This window comes from Mauremys reevesii, linkage group 7 (assembly GCF_016161935.1).
Source record: "Mauremys reevesii isolate NIE-2019 linkage group 7, ASM1616193v1, whole genome shotgun sequence".
Taxonomy (NCBI): Eukaryota; Metazoa; Chordata; order Testudines; family Geoemydidae; genus Mauremys; species Mauremys reevesii.
The window spans coordinates 168,375-185,164 of record NC_052629.1 but is presented as its reverse complement, the minus strand read 5'-3'; the positions used below and the strand labels follow the sequence as shown (position 1 = coordinate 185,164).

The window sequence follows — 16,790 nt, the reverse complement described above, 5'->3', positions numbered from 1 at the left end:
AGTATCTCTTGTTGCCACTTCTTTTGTTGAAAAATGTTGTGGAGTATAATCCCAGTGAATAGTGTTCTGTCAGGGCTTCACTGCTGATGTTTAAATTGCTCTGACACGTGGATTAAACAGTAACTGGCACTTGATACATTATGAATGTATAATAATTGAGTTAAATAAAACTCTTCCATATCCAGTTAAAATTCTGGTTAACAAACTCTGCCAGTTGGCATCTAGTGAGTTGATCCTACTTCTGCTACATTGATGATTCTTATCCTAACAGGCTCTCTTCCCAGAAACCTAGCTGGAGAGGGACAGATCTAGTGTATACTTGATGGATGTGCACAAAATCTTGTTGCATTAAGGAAGTATATGGTACTTGATTTGTGAAAGGAACTAGGGAGCCAGGTGCTGGGAGGTGGAAGGGGCAAAGCATGATGTGTTTGCAAGGTATAAGAAAAGACAGATTCTTTATATCTCAGATGTAGCATTGCTGTTTAAATATGAGCTGTGGGCATGGATGGTCAATGATAAGTCTGGTAATAGGATATGGGCTGCTCGCCTCTAGTCTCTGCTTGAAATAACACCAGCTGTGGTGGTGGACAGACTGGCTTCCATCAGATGCCTGTCCTATGGCTTGATTAGTCCAGGTGTTTACATTAGAAAAATTGCTACCATGATGGGGCCAAGTATAGCAAGGGCCATATAGGTTCTCTCCTCGGAGGAGGGCATCTTACATTGTTACTTGCTTACCGTATATGTACTTTGGATAAGCAGAAGACTTCAGTCTCCAGGAATTGATGAGGCACAAAATGCTCTTAAACTGTACAAAGAGGGAGAATGGAATCAGTAAGCTAGTAACTTTCCTGCTCTACATCCTGATCTTTGATTCTCCACACCTGTAGGTGTCAATGCTGCAGAATCAGGGTCGGGAAATGATGATAGTCACCAGTGGTGCTGTGGCCTTTGGAAAACAGCGATTGCGCCATGAGATCCTGCTTTCTCAAAGTGTGAGGCAGGCCCTCCATTCAGGACAGAACCAGCTAAAGGACATGGTGAGTGGCTGAGGTAGTCATCTGCTCTTCTATTAAATGTTGGGCTGAGTCAACTTATAACCCTTCCTGTCAATTGGCTGACAGCTATGTTCTCTAATTTTTTAAGGCTATTCCAGTCTTGGAGGCACGAGCCTGTGCAGCAGCTGGGCAGAGTGGACTGATGGCTCTCTATGAGGCCATGTTTACACAGTACAGCATTTGTGCAGCTCAGGTAAGGGACTGCGCTTTCCCTTGCCTGTGGATTGATACTTCAGTCCATCTTTTGGAACCAGTCTTATTAATTCGAGAGGGACCTGTTCTGTTCTATTCACTGTCTTCCTAGATTTCCATTGTAATTCCATTTCTGAGCGGTTTAGAACTTGGTGTGAATATCTCACAAAGGAAATTGTTCTGGTGAATATCACTTAAATTTTATGTTCTAGTTAAAGAAAAAACACATTTTTGCTGGCATTGGACACTTTTAAACAATTGTTATCCCAGACCACCTGGTTGTTGGCCCTAGGATAGGCCAAAGAGATGGGGCTGATGATCAGGAGTGAAGGTCTGAGAACTGAAAGCTAGGGTTGTCAATTAATCGCAGTTAGCTCAAGCAATTAGTGCAAAACAGATTAACTAGATTAAAAAAAAGTCACAATTCATCACTGTTTTAATCACACTGTTAATAATAGAATACCAATTTAAATTTATAATAAATATATTTGATATTTTTCTACATGTTCAAATATATTGGTTTCAATTACAACACAATAGAAAGTGTATAGTGCTCACTTTATATTACTTTTTTTTATAAATCATAGAATCATAGAATTCAAGATCAGAAGGGACCATTATGATCATCTAGCCTGACCTCCTGCAAGATGTAGGCCACATAAGCCGATCCACCCACTCCTGAACTAATTCTCTCCCTTGACTCTGCTGTTGAATGCACCAAATCATGATTTAAAGAATTCAAGTAGCAGATAATCCACCAGCAAGCAACCCCTGCGCCATGCTTCGGAGGAAGGCGAAAAACCTCCAGGGCCACTGCCAATCTACCCTGGAGGAAAATTCCTTCCCAACCCCAAATATGGCAATCAGCTGAACCCCGAGCATGTGGGCAAGACTCTCCAGCCAGACCCTCTGGAAAAGGCTAACAATATCCCAACATTGACCCTTTGTACTAATTACCAGTGTGGCACGTTATTGACCTATTGACTAAACCCGTTATCCTATCATACCATCCCCTCCACAAACTTATCCAGCTTAATCTTAAAGTCATGGAGGTCCTTCGTCCCCACCGTTTCCCTCGGTAGGCTGTTCCAGAATTGCACTCCTCTGATGGTTAGAAACCTTCGTCTAATTTCAAGCCTAAATTTCTTGACTGACAATTTATATCCATTTGTCCTTGTGTCCACATTAGCACTGAGCTGAAATAATTCCTCTCCTTCCCTGGTATTTATCACTCTGATATATTTAAAGAGTGCAATCATATCTCCTCTTATCCTTCTTTTGGTTAAGGAAAACAAACCGAGCTCCTCAAGTCTCCTTTCATACGACAGGCTTTCCATTCCTCAGATCATTCTAGTGGCCCTTCTTTGTACCCGTTCCAGTTTGATATTTGCACCTTAAAAAGATAAACAAAAGAAATAGTATTTTTCAATTCACCTCATGCAAGTACTTTATTGTGAAAGTGCAACTTACAAATGTAGAATCATTATTAGGACTGTCAGTTAATCGCAGTTAACGCATGCAATTAACTCAACAAAATAACACTTTTTTTAAACGAGCGTTAATCGCACACCTCTGGAGATGGGACTTGGCAGCATCCGGGCAGGGAGGGAGGCACAGGCTGTGGCAATGAGCAGGAGGTGGCTGGGGACAGGAGACTCTGAAATATCCAGATCAGATGCTCAGATTATCGAAATGCTTCGGAACTGGTCTCACGCCCCCATCCCCCATGATAACTGCTGCTCCCACTTCCTCCGCCCCTGCACCCATGGAGCTGCCCTGGCCAAGCTGCTCCAGACTGGGAACCTGTCTCTTGTCTGCTGTGCAAAGTGGGGGTGAGAGAGGCTGATGTTGGGGTGTCTCCCTCCCCCCACCTGTGTACCCAGTCGCTGCTGAGCTGGAGTCAGGGAACAGGGGGAGCCTGTCAGCTGGTACTGTCTCAGGAGTCATTGTTGCCAACAGCAGCTGCTGTTGGCTGAAAAAGCATTCAAGCTCCTGAATGCTCTGATTAAAGACACAGCGCTTTCCCAGCGTGTGTGCGCGCGCACACACACACACACTCATTGTCCTCCAGCACACTCTCTCTCTCTCTCTCTCTCGCGCGCTCTCTTCCTCCCCCCCGCCCATCGCCCACACACTCACATCAAACCAAAATATGAAATGGCGCCCGTGGTGAGCCAGAAGCCACCAGAGGACTGTGGGATGGCCAAGGGCTCTGGCAAGATGCAGCCTCCATGCTATAGCACAGAGCCCATCTTGAGCCGTATGCCAAGTGCCAGGCACCACAAGCTGCAGCAGAAGTAAGGGTGGCAATACACCATATACCATGTCACCCTTACTTCTGATTTCCTGAAGAAGTAGGACTGAGTGGCCTTGTAGGCACTAAAGTTTGACATTGTTTTATTTTTGTGTGCAGGGCAGGTATGTGTTTTAAAAAAAATCTACACAAAATCTAAAGAGATTGTACTATAGTACTTGTATGACATGAATTGAAAAATATTTTTTTTTACAGTGCAAATATTTGTTATAAAAAATAAATGAACACTGTATACTTTGCATTCTGTTGTAATTGAAATCAATATATTTGAAAATGTAGAAACTATCCAAAAATATTTAAATAAATGGTGGTATTTTATTATTTAACAGTGTGATTAAAACTGCAACTATTTTTTTAATGTCCCAATTAATCTCAATTAATTTTTTTAATCATTTGATTACCCTGCTGCAAACAAAATTAGAACTATCAAGCTGAATATAAAGCTCACGAGAGAAATGTAAAAAGTGAGTCCTCAAATGTGGACTCTATTCATTAAAATCTCTTCTGTTCCATACTGTATACACTTAGCCATGAGCCTTTTTTTTTTTTTTTTTTTTAAACTCATGTTATAGCATTATTGTTTGAATTGCTGTACTCAGGTACTTGGAGAAGATCTTGCTATGAAGTGCAATTATACTCTGCCTATATAAACATCTGTCTTGGGCCTTATACCACAACTATCACGATGGTACCTGAGAACCTAATGTCACCTTCTCTCTCAATAGACCTGCTCGCTGTATGTGTTCCATCATACAAAATCTACTGAATTCACTGGCTAAAATCTACTTATCTTTGCACTGTAGCATTAAAAAAACTATAGGAGAGTGAGCTGGATTCTAATCTGGCTTGAATATGAACACAGCTGTCCCATTGTATATTTATAAGGATTAAATTAAGATCATATTAAAATCATTGGGCTCCTAAATTAAAATTCAAAAAACTACTCCAATGTCTCATAGTGGATTCAGTTGTACTCAGTTCTCAGAAACAATGCCAAAATAGAGATAGGGAAAAATCGACTCCACAAGTCATCCCCTTCTTTACTTGGCTGCCTCCCCAAATGTCTGAAAGAAACTATGGTGTTTGCAGCATGTCCAGAAGGTCAATGGAGCTAGGTTCTGGCAGACCAAGAAGGAAATGAATTTCAGAGCTGAAGGGACATCAGAGAATAAATAATCTGCCAGCTTTACCTTCCTGTTCAGAAGAAGGAAGCTCTAAATTAAGCCTCTCTGTTTATTGCATTTGTGGAGATATTGTATGGGGAGAAAGAGGGTGTCTCAAATAATCTGATCACAAATGGTCTTGGGGATTTAAAAGTCATAACCAGAACCTGCATGTGAGTTTCTCAGATTGTTTCATAGAGATTTAGCCAGCCCATGTTCTCATTTCTTGTGAAAAGGACTATTTGGAGATAGCTATGTATGTCTCATATTCTACAATAAAGAGTGGTCCAAAGAATTAAATTTCTCAACTATCCTCTGCACCTTTTAACTAATCCTGTCTTGCTGCCCTTGTGGTCTAGAGAGCCTTGACCGATCTGTTGTGGATGTCTCTTTACTTGCGTACTTGGTGGCTGCAGATCAAATTCTTGTTCAGAGTCTTTCTCCTTTTCAGATTTTAGTCACCAATTTGGATTTCCATGATGAACAGAAGCGTCGGAATTTAAATGGGACATTGCATGAGCTGCTGCGGATGAACATTGTCCCTATTATTAACACCAATGATGCTGTTGTTCCACCTCCAGAACCAAACAGTGATCTTCAGGGGGTAAATGTGGGTAAAGTATTGCAGTGGGTGGATCCTGCTATAGGACCTGCTAGAGCATGAATGCATGACTCACTAACACTGTAATAATCTGGATATCCTGGAGTGACCAATAGGGGAAATGGAAAATGTAAGAACAGAAGAAGCACAGTGATGCTGGGAGCTGAAAGTCCATACAGTTAAGCGGAATGGTATGGACAGAAGAATTAGGGAATGGGTACTGACACAGCTTGCTTTTGACAAGATGCATTGATTTGGATGGGGAGTAGACATTAGCATGGCTTGCTTTTTGCAGAGCATAGACTGATTTGGATAGGATGTTACTACTTGTGTACTGAATGCTAACGTTGTGCTCAACTCCATACAAAGATTCCACCCCATAGAGCACACAGTATAATATGGACAAGCAGTACAGAGGGGCATGGTAGTACTGATATTTGTTGTTCACTGTAGGGCACAGTCAGTGTTTCTCTCTCCTGCTGGTGTTGCTGACCTCTGTATGTATTTCAGGTTATTAGCGTTAAGGATAATGATAGTCTGGCAGCACGATTGGCTGTAGAAATGAAGACTGATCTCCTGATTGTTCTCTCAGATGTAGAAGGTATGTGACTTGCTCCTTTGTCTGTGGTTAAATGAACAATTTCTACCCTATGACACAGTGCTGGGCAAAGGGTTGCAGACTGAGCCCTTTATCATGCCTGCTGCTCATCAGGGGAACAAATTAGAGCAAACTGGAGGTAGCCTGGCCCTAATTGGGGAGGCAGAGACAGCGGCTACTTAATTATCCTCGGGCTGCATAAAAGCCTCAGGGGATGGAAGCCAGGGGAGAGCAGGAGAAAAGGGAAAAGGCAGGGAATGGAAGCAGGGAGGTAGCTTTCCCTTCCCTCCTGCCTGCGGACAGTGAAGGGTTACTAGAACATGGTGAAACAGTGGTGGGAACAAGCCTGAGATAAAGTGCACCAGTGGTTATAAAACCCAGGGTCTCAAAGTGACTTTTGTGAGCCTAGCAGAAGCCAAGGGGGCCCTGCCACAGTCTGCTACATACTCCCATAAAACATAAAACCAGCGAGAAACATGTCTAAGACCAATTCATTTACTTGTATGTCATATATTTTTCCATATTTTTTGGTCTGTATATGGTCTCCTTCAGAGTGTAAACTCTTCAGAGCTAGGACAAAAACCTCTCTCTGCAACAGGAGCAGCAAAATAAAATTTGGGCACTGGATAAATAGCAATTTTTGGCAAAAGGTTGTTTTCCCCTTCAGATCACATGGACAGTGGTGCCAACCTACATTCTAATTTTGTAACTCTCTGAAACAAAGCAATCAAATATGCTAAGACATTTTTGGTAAGCCCCCACTGCTGCCTGTCATTCATCATTCCATTATCCTGTAGAGGTTTAGCAATTTCTCTTAATGTTCCATTATTTTAAATGGGATAGAAGTTACTTCTACATCGCTATAACTGCCAAGTTTAGATGAGAGAGTGCACTTTTGGCCCCTTCTTGCTGTCTAGGTGTTCAGAACCTGCTGAAGATCCAATGGGAACGCTGAATGGAGCAGGGCCTGCTGTATGCTTTTATATAGTTCATATTTGAACGTGATCCTTGGTCTCTTGCACCTCATGCAAGGTGGATTCTCTTCTCTTCTATCTAAGTTTTTTACGACAGTGACAAGTTGCAGTGTATACTATGTGATCCTAGCATTGCAGAAGCTGGAGCCACAACAGCTTCCTAATTCATGCCGAACCAGCTGCCTGACACTTTGGCCATTATCCACTCTTCACATGATCCAGTCAGAATTTGGGGGTGTGATAAAGTCAGGTTGGGAGTTGCCAGAGGCTTGTGGAAGGCAGGTATGTTAGCCCTAGAATGATAAAGGCCCTTTTTCCTATAAGCTGAGAAGGGGTTACCTTAGGTCAGTTAGGAACACCTGAGTCCAATTTAAGCACTGCCTGAAATCTTTAAAAGCCCTTGCTCTGGTTAGAGAGGGGGAGGAGAGACAAGCCATTGCAGGGCTAGTGGCAGCAGGAAGACAGGCTTCTCCAGGGTGAGGCTGCTCAACTCCTTCTGGGGGAAACCCCCAAAGCTGAGTGCCTGTTTAGGGGAAAGACTGACACCCTGGGGACAAGAGCACCCAAGCAAAGGGGGTGGGGAAAGGTATCCCCTTTTATTTTGTTTGTAAATTGGTTTCTTTTTTGTTTGCTGGAGGAACCCTCTTTGGGCCTGTCCTGAGGCCTACCTTGAAATTACTTGCGACGGGTTGCTCCATTTTTGGGGTGCCACCTTGTGTGCTGGGGTACCATTGAGCCCGCCTGTTCCACCAGCCTGGGCTCCCTCTCCTGCTAAGCCAGGCCCTCAAGCCTCTTATAGCACAAACAGAGGTAGGGACACCCCCAGCTGCAGAAAGACAGAAATGGAAGTCAGTACTGCATGGGAAGGCTTTCAGGTAAGGAATTGCTTAGCACTCTGAAGAGTAAACCCAAAATTGTCTTGTCTTGTGCTTCATCGAGAACTGTACAGTGTGTAAGCTAATTGAAATTCGCCCTCTCCTTCACTGTGGAGAGAGAGAGGCACATCTTTTTGCAGCCCCCTCCCCCCACCCCTGTTATGAATTACACAAACTGGGTTTAAAACAAACAAATTTATTAAGTACAAGAGGTAGATTTTAAATGGTTATAAGGGATAGCCAACAGATCAAAGCAGATTACCTTAGTAAATAACCAGAAACTGCAAACTGATTTTAACACACTAGATAGGTTGGATATAAATCAGCAAATTCTCACTGTGAGTGATAAACAGGGTGGCAGACTCTTAAGTCACAAGTTGCCTTGGCTTTCCCAGGTTTTCATACACAGGCTAAAGATTCTTCTAGCCTGGGACCATCACTTTCCACAGTTCAGTCCTTGCCCCTCAGGTGTTTCCAGGTGTGTTGTTGCAGGGAGAGAGAGGTTCCCCCCCCATGATGTCATTGTCCCCCTCTATATCATCTTCTCACTTGCTGGAAAGCTCTTTCACTGTGATCTGGGTCAAACAGTTCCCATAGTGTAGTGCTATCTCTCTGAGGTTTCTATTGTACACAGTCCCTCGGGTAATCCTTGTGCTTGTGTGCATTTCCTTAATAAGCCATTAGCAACAAAAATGATTAGGGGGCTGGAGCACATGACTTATGAGGAGAGGCTGAGGGAACTGAGATTGTTTAGTCTGCAGAAGAGAAGAATGAGGGGGGATTTGATAGCTGCTTTCAACTACCTGAAAGGGGGTTCCAAAGAGGATGGATCTAGACTGTTCTCAGTGGTAGAAGATGACAGAGCAAGGAGTAATGGTCTCAAGCTGCAGAGGGGGAGGTTTAGGTTGGACATGAGGAAAAACTTTTTCACTAGTAGGGTGGTGAAGAACTGGAATGGGTTACCTAGGGAGGTGGTGGAATCTCCTTCCTTAGAGGTTTTTAAGGTCAGGCTTGACAAAGCCCTGGCTGGGATGATTTAGTTGGGTTTGGTCCTGCTTTGAGCAGGGGGTTGGACTAGATGACCTCCTGAGGTCCCTTCCAACCCTGAGATTCTATGATTCTGTGATCGCATTGTTTAGCCTTTTTACTGTTGTACCTGAAAGGCTGTTTGTGGGTGCTTTCAACCTCACAACATGTTTCAGTAACATATACATAGCAAACTTCATAATTTCACATACAATGATAACACATACAATCCTACGAGATATTAATGTTTAACAGATCAAGACTTTTAGAATGATACCTAAAAGACATACTCTGTACAATACATATCCTAATTACATGACAGTGGTGAATATTGGGGTGTCAGGGTGTCAGTGTCACAGCACCGATAAGAGAACGCAGAGTGGGAAGACAAATACTGTCTAGAGTGGGGCTGATTTTAGCCCAGGCCCCGCCACCGCCAGAGGGGAAAGTGAAAAGTCCGGTGAGACAGAGGAGGTGCCTTGCCACATGTGGTGTCTGGAGTGGAATAGTTGCACAGTGGGCCACCCTGGGGCAAGGTAAATCACCCCAAAAATGTACCACATAATGAGGGTGCTGGTGTAGGCTATGGGAGCGCAACAAGAGGCTACCAGGATCCAGATGGCCACGCAACAGGAGTCGGTATGGCTACAGCAGAAAATAAATCAACTAGTCATGAACCAGGCAACCCAGGATCGAGCCACCCTGCAGGAGGTTGTGAACCTGCTGAAGGCCCTGGCTGCTCTGACACATGGCTGTGATGGGACTCAATCCCTAAAGGCCAGAAGTTACCTACCAAACATGGCTATGGAAGATGATGTGGAGGCATATCTTCTCACCTTGGAAAAAATGGCCCTTCAGAAGCCCTGGCCACAAGACCAGTGAGCCAGCATCCTTGCCCTTTTCCTGTGTAGGGAAGCCCAGAAGGCCTACTAGGACATGGCAGCGGAAGCTGCCACAGATTACACCCAACTGAAGGCTGAGCTCCTGGCGAGGTCTGGGATGATGACCGCTACAAGGGCCCAGAGGTTCCATGAATGGAGGTACCAAAGCACCAAGGTCACAACTGTTCAACTTGATTCATCTAATTCGGAAATGGCTGTGCCCCAAGATCCACAGTATGGAGAAGATTCTAGAAGTCTTAGTGTTGGATGAGTTCATGAGAGGACTACCATCAGACCTAAGAGGATGGGTTAGCTGGAATGACCCCTTCTGTTATGAAGATTTGGTCACACTTGCAGCGAGGCATTTAACGGTCAGAAACTTTCTTAGACTACCGGGGAAGAGATGCAGTGGATAAAGAGGCCAGTCCCCATCCTGAAGGCCCAGACTTCTGAAGGGTCAGGCAGAACTAGGTTGGGGATCAAGGATGCTGAAGAGTGGCCTGAGGCTGCAAAGGGACTTGGGGAACTGGGGAGAGAGGGTCGTGGGGTAAGACCCTATAGCCTAAAGAATAGGGGGATACCCCGAGCTCTGTATATGTATGTTATGCTTGTGGGGAAACTAGGGCATATAGCAGCCCAGTGTCCTAACATTGAGGAGCCTATTCAGTGCAGTCTGGGTTATTGTGAAGACCCATGTGGCCTGATCAATCGCATGGGAGTCACAATGACCCCACATAGATACACACAGCCAGTTAGGATGAATGGCATAGAGACCATTGCATTAGTAAACTCCAGAAGTGCCATCATGCTGGTCTCGAGTGAAACCTAGTAGGGCAGAACCAGCTGTCTATAGCCAAATGCACAGGAATAACCTGTGCACGTGGGGCTGTCAGTTACTATCTGACCATCCCTGTACAAATTGATGTTCGGGGGAACACCACAAGGGTGAATGGTGGGAGTGGTCGCTAAGCTCACATATGTGCTCCTCATAGGATGAGACTTCCCAGGGTTTGGAAACTTACTCCCAGTGGATGAGTCGGGAAGGTAGTGACCCCAGGATTGATACTGTGGCTCCAGTAGCTAGTCCTCTCCTAGTTTTCTCTAAATTAGCCCAGGACTTATTCTCTGCACGGAGAAGCCCTGGAAAACTAGGCAGTAAAGGACGGACAAAAGATTGGGGACCAGGATCTTGGCCCAGAACCAAAAGGCCATCCAGCAGGCAGGAGGGCGACTCGGATAGTTGACGAACCGGAAGCTGGATCCAATTCCGCAGTGACCAATCCTGTGGGTGAAACAGAAATAGGTCTCCTTGAATTTGAACATATTGGGCCCTCATTTAAGAATTTTGGGCAGGACCAAGCCAATGAGCCACTGCAGCACAATATTGGGGAAAAAAGATAGTTGAGGTGAATGGAATCCCGGTGAAGGGGAAAGCCAAAGGCCCAGGGCCTAGAGTGGTCCGAATACAAGAGCAAGAAGTGGAGCAGCCCCTGGTACCTTGAAGGCACCAGAGGGCAGTGTTGTACCTAGCCCATAGTCATTTGTTCAGATGAAATCTCGGGCTAGATAAGACCCTTGATCAAATCCTACGGCGGTTCTTCTGGCTGAGTTTATATGGAGGTTCGATATTGCGCCTCCTGCTCGGAATGCCAATTACATGGCCCACAACTGCACTTAAGGGCCCCTTTAATACAAATTATTGAAGTCCTGTTTGAGAGGATAGCCATGGATCTGATAGGCCCATTGGAGAAGTCAGCCAGGGGTCATCAGAGTGTGCTTGTTGTTCTGGATTATGCCACCTAATACCCAGAAGCCGCCCTCCTAAGAACAACAGTGTCCAAGATGATAGCAAAGGAATTGATTCAAATTGTCTCTAGGGTACGGATACCCAAAGAGATCTTAACAGATCAAGGAACCCCTTTGCATCAAAATTGGTGAAGGACCTGTGTGCGATGCTCCAGATATAGGTCCTATGAAGCTCAGTCTACCGTCCACAGACTGATGGTCTCACTGAATGCTTTAATAGGACACTGAAGAATATGATATAGAAAGTGGTGAGCTGGGACGGGAAAAATTGTGGGATACCTTACTGCCTTACCTGATGTTTGCAATAACGGAAGTTTTCCCAGATTTCCACCACGTTGCCCCTTCAAGCTGCTATATGGTCATCATCCCCATGGCATACTGGACATTGCCAAGGAGGATTGGGAAGAACAGCCTAACCAGGTGAGAAACATAGAATCATAGAATATTAGGGTTGGAAAAGACCTCAGAGGGTCATCTAGTCCAGTCCCCTGCTCAAAGCAGGACCAACACCAACTAAATCATCCCAGTCAGGGCTGTGTCAAGCCAGGCCTTAAAAACCTCTAAAGATGGAGATTCTACCACCTCCCTAGGTAACCCATTCCAGTGCTTCAGCATCCTCCTAGTGAAATAGTGTTTCCTAATATCCAACCTAGACCTTCCCCACTGCAACTTGAGATCATTGCTGCTTGTTCTGTCATCTGCCACCACTGAGAACAGCTGAGCTCCATCCTCTTTGGAACCCCCCTCTGGTAGGTGAAGGCTGCTATCAAATCCCGCCCCCCCTCACTCTTCTCTTCTGCAGACTAAATAACCCCAGTTCCCTCAGCCTCTCCTCAAAAGTCACATGCCCCAGCCCCCTACTAATTTTCATGATCTCCGCTGGACTCTTTCCAATTTGTCCACATCCCTTTTGTAGTGCGGGGACCAAAACTGAATGCAATACTCCAGTTGTGGCCTCACCAGTGCTGAATAGAGGGGAATAACCACTTCCCTCGATCTGCTGGCAATGCTTCTGCTAATACAGCACAGTATGCCCTTAGCCTTCCTGGCAACAAGGGCACACCACTGACTCATATCCAGCTTCTCGTCCACTGTAATCCCCAGGTCCTTTTCTGCAGAACTGCTGCTTAGCCAGTCGGTCCCCAGCCTGTAGCAGTGCATGGGATTCTTCCTTCCTAAGTGCAGGACTCTGCACTTGACCTTGTTGAACCTCATCAGATTTCTTTTGGCCGAATCCTCCAATTTGTCTAGGTCACTCTGGACCTTATCCCTACCCCCCAGTATATCTACCTCTCCCCCCAGCTTAGTGTCATCTGCGAACTTGCTGAGGGTGCAATTCATCCCATCATCAGAATATTAATAAAGATGTTAATAAAAAATTAATAAAAAAACATAGAAGGAGTCATAAAAAATGGAAACTAGGACAGATTACAAAGGATGAATATAGGCAAACAACACAGGAATGCAGGGGCAAGATTAGAAAGGCAAAGGCACAAAATGAGCTCAAACTAGCTATGGGAACAAAGGGAAACAAGAAGATTTTTTTATTAATACATTAGAAGCAAGAGGAAGACCAAGGACAGGGTAGACCCACTGCTCAGTGAGGAGGGAGAAACAGTAACAGGAAACTTGGAAATGGCAGAGATGCTTAATGACTTCTTTGTTTCGGTCTTCACCGAGAAGTCTGAAGGAATGCTTAACATAGTGGATGCTAATGGGAAGGGGGTAGGTTTAGAAGATAAAATAAAAAAAAGAACAAGTTAAAAATCACTTTAAAAAGTTAGATGCCTGCAAGTCACCAGGGCCTGATGAAATGCATCCTAGAATACTCAAGGAGCTAATAAAGGAGGTATCTGAGCCTCTAGCTATTATCTTTGGAAAATCATGGGAGACGGGAGAGATTCCAGAAGACTGGAAAAGGGCAAATATAGTGCCCACCTATAAAAAGGGAAATAAAAACAACTCAGGAAACTACAGACCAGTTAGTTTAACTTCTGTGCCAGGGAAGATAATGGAGCAAGTAATTAAGGAAATCATCTGCAAACACTTAGAAGGTGGTAAGGTTATAGGGAATAGCCTGCATGGATTTGTAAAGAACAAATCATGTCAAACCAATCTGATAGCTTTCTTTGATAGGATAATGAGTCTTGTGGATAAGGGAGAAGCAGTGGATGTGGGATACCTAGACTTTAGTAAGGCATTTGATACGGTCTCCCATGATATTCTTATAGATATACTAGGCAAATACAATTTAGATGGGGCTAATATAAGGTGGGTGTATAACTAGCTGGATAACCGTACTCAGAGAGTAGTTATTAATGGTTCCCAATCCTGCTGGAAAGGTATAACAAGTGGGGTTCCACAGGGGTCTGTTTTGGGACCGGCTCTATTCAATATCTTCATCAACGACTTAGATATTGGCATAGAAAGTACGCTTATTAAGTTTGCAGATGATACCAAACTGGGAGGGATTGCAACTGCTTTGGAGGACAGGGTCATAATTCAAAATGATCTGGACAAATTGGAGAAATGATCTGAGGTAAACAGGATGAAGTTTAATAAAGACAAATGCAAAGTGCTCCACTTAGGAAGGAAAAAATCAGTTTCACCCATACAAAATAGGAAGAGACTGTCTAGGAAGGAGTACGTCAGAAAGGGATCTAGGGGTTATAGTGGACCACAAGCTAAATATGAGTCAACAGTGTGATGCTGTTGCAAAAAAAGAAAATGTGATTCTGGGATGCATTAACAGGTGTGTTGTGAGCAAGACACGAGAAGTCATTCTTACGCTCTATTGTGCGCTGGTTAGGCCTCAACTGGAGTATTGTGTCCAGTTCTGGGCACCACATTTCAAAAAAGATGTGGAGAAATTGGAGAGGGTCCAGAGAAGAGGAACAAGAATGATAAAAGGTCTTGAGAACATGACCTATGAAGGAAGGCTGAAAGAATTGGGTTTGTTTAGTTTGGAAAAGAGAAGACTGAGAGGGGACATGATAGCAGTTTTCGGGTATCTAAAAGGGTGTCATAAGGAGGAGGGAGAAAACTTGTTCACCTTAGCCTCTAAGGATAGAACAAGAAGCAATGGGCTTAAACTGCAGCAAGGGAGGTTTAGGTTAGACATTAGGAAAAAGTTCCCAACTGTCAGGGTGGTTAAACACGAATAAATTGCCTAGGGAGGTTGTGGAATTGCCATCTCTGGAGATATTTGAGTAGGTTAGATAAATGTATATCAGGGATGGTCTAGACAGTATTTGGTCCTGCCATGAGGGCAGCGGACTGGACTCGATGACCTCTCGAGGTCCCTTCCAGTCCTTGAATCTATGAATATGAATCTGTTGAACAAAACCAGTCCCAGGACTGACCCCTGGAGCACTCCGCTTAATACCAGCTGCCAACTAGGCATCAAGCTGTTGATCACTACCTGTTGAGCCCGGCAATGTAGCCAGCTTTCTATCCTCCTTATAGTCCATTCATCCAATCCATATTTCTTTGACTTGCTGGCAAGAATACTATGGGAGACCGTATCAAAAGCTTTGCTAAAGTCAAGATATATCACAGCCACCGCTTTCCCCATATCCACAGAGCAAGTTATCACATCATAGAAGGCAATCAGGTTGGTCAGGCATGACTTGCCCTTGGTGAATCCATGTTGACTGTTCCTGATCACCTTCCTCTCCTCCAAGTGCTTCAAAATGGACTCCTTGAGGACCTGCTCCATGATTTTGCCAGGGACTGAAGTGAGGCTGACCGGTCTGTAGTTCCCCGGGATCTCTTTCTTCCCCTTTTTAAATATGGGCACTATATTTGCCTTTTTCCAATTGTCTGGGACCTCCCCCGATCACCACGAATTTTCAAAGATAATGGCCAATGGTTCTGCAATCACATCAGCCAACTTCCTCAGCACCCTTGGATGCATTAGATCTGGACCCAGGGACATGTGCTTGTCCATCTTTTCTAAACAGTCCTTAACCTGTTCTTTCACCACTGAGGGCTGCTCACCTCCTCCCCATACTGTGCTGCCCAGTGCAGCAGTCTGGGAGCTGACCTTGTCTGTGAAGACCGAGGCAAAAAAAGCATTGACTACTTCAGCTTTTTCCACATCATCTGTCACTAAGTTGCCTCCCACTTCCAGTAAGGGTCCCACACTTTCCCTGACCACCATCTTGTTGCTAATATGCCTATAGAAACCCTTCTTCTTACCCTTCGCATCCCTTGCTAGCTGCAACTCCAGTTGTGCCTTGGCCTTCCTGATTAAACCCCTGCATGCTCGAGCAATATTTTTATACTCCTCCCTAGTCATCTGTCCAAATGTCCACTTCTTGTAAGCTTCCTTTTTTAGTTTAAGCTCACCGAAGATTTCACTGTTAAGCCAAGCTAGTTGCCTGCCATATTTGCTATTTCTGCACATCAGGATGGTTTGTTCCTGCACCCCTTGCCCTCAAATAAGGCTTCTTTAAAATATAGCCAGCTCTCCTGGACTCTTTATTCCCCCCTCATATTAGCTTCCCAGGGATCCTGCCCATCAGTTCCCTAATGGAGTCAAAGTCTGCTTTTCTGAAGTCCAGAGTTTGTATTTTGCTACTCTCCTTTCTTCCTTTTGTGAGGATCCTGAACTCCACCATCTCATGGTCACGGCTGCCTAGGTTGCCACCCACTTCTACTTCCCATACCAATTGTTCCCTGTTCGTAAGCAGCAGGTCAAGAGGAGCACGGCCCCTAGTTGGTTCCTCCAGCACATCATTGATCATGTGATGCAGATGCAGGACCAAATAGCCCAAGTCACCCCCAACATGTGGGAACACTTGGAAAGAGCAAAAGAGGCCCGACAGATCGATTTATAATCACCAAGCAAAGGTTTAGAAATCCTGGACAGCAGATCAGATAATGGTGCTAGTACCCATAGCTGAAAGCAAACTCCTGGCCAGATGGCAGGGGCCATATGAAGTAATAGAAGCCATCGGGGAGGTTGACTAGAGATTTAACAGCCTAATTGCCAGAAGTAGGAGTAGATCTACCACGTCAACATATTGAAATCCTGGCAAAACAGAGACGCTTATGTGGTCGCCTTAAAGAGTCCACCTCAAGAAAATAAACCTCAGGGACAGGTGAGAATATCCATGGAATTGACCCCTGGACGATGGGCGGAAGTCGTCAAAATGATTGAATGAACTAGATCCATTGTTTACCTTTCTGTAGTCTTACAGAGCCTTTTAGAACTCAGTTAACCCTTACGCTTCCTATAGCCATCACCCACTCATAAACAATTGGAAGTTCCAGCAATATGAATAAAGTAATACAG

The 16,790-nt window shown here is 44.6% G+C and overlaps 1 protein-coding gene across 10 annotated transcripts in view; it reads left to right on the top strand.

Moving 5' to 3' along the window:
* Positions 1–16,790, top strand: part of ALDH18A1 (aldehyde dehydrogenase 18 family member A1) — a 118,505-nt gene that overhangs the window by 40,824 nt on the left and 60,891 nt on the right. For 9 of the 10 annotated variants that reach the window (XM_039480992.1, XM_039480986.1, XM_039480987.1 and 6 more), the window contains 4 exons: positions 894–1,043; positions 1,150–1,254; positions 5,182–5,340; positions 5,842–5,932. In XM_039480992.1, coding sequence (XP_039336926.1) covers positions 894–1,043; positions 1,150–1,254; positions 5,182–5,340; positions 5,842–5,932 — 505 coding nt within the window. The remainder of the gene's footprint in view (positions 1–893; positions 1,044–1,149; positions 1,255–5,181; positions 5,341–5,841; positions 5,933–16,790) is intronic. The other variant, XM_039480995.1, reaches the window with a different exon arrangement.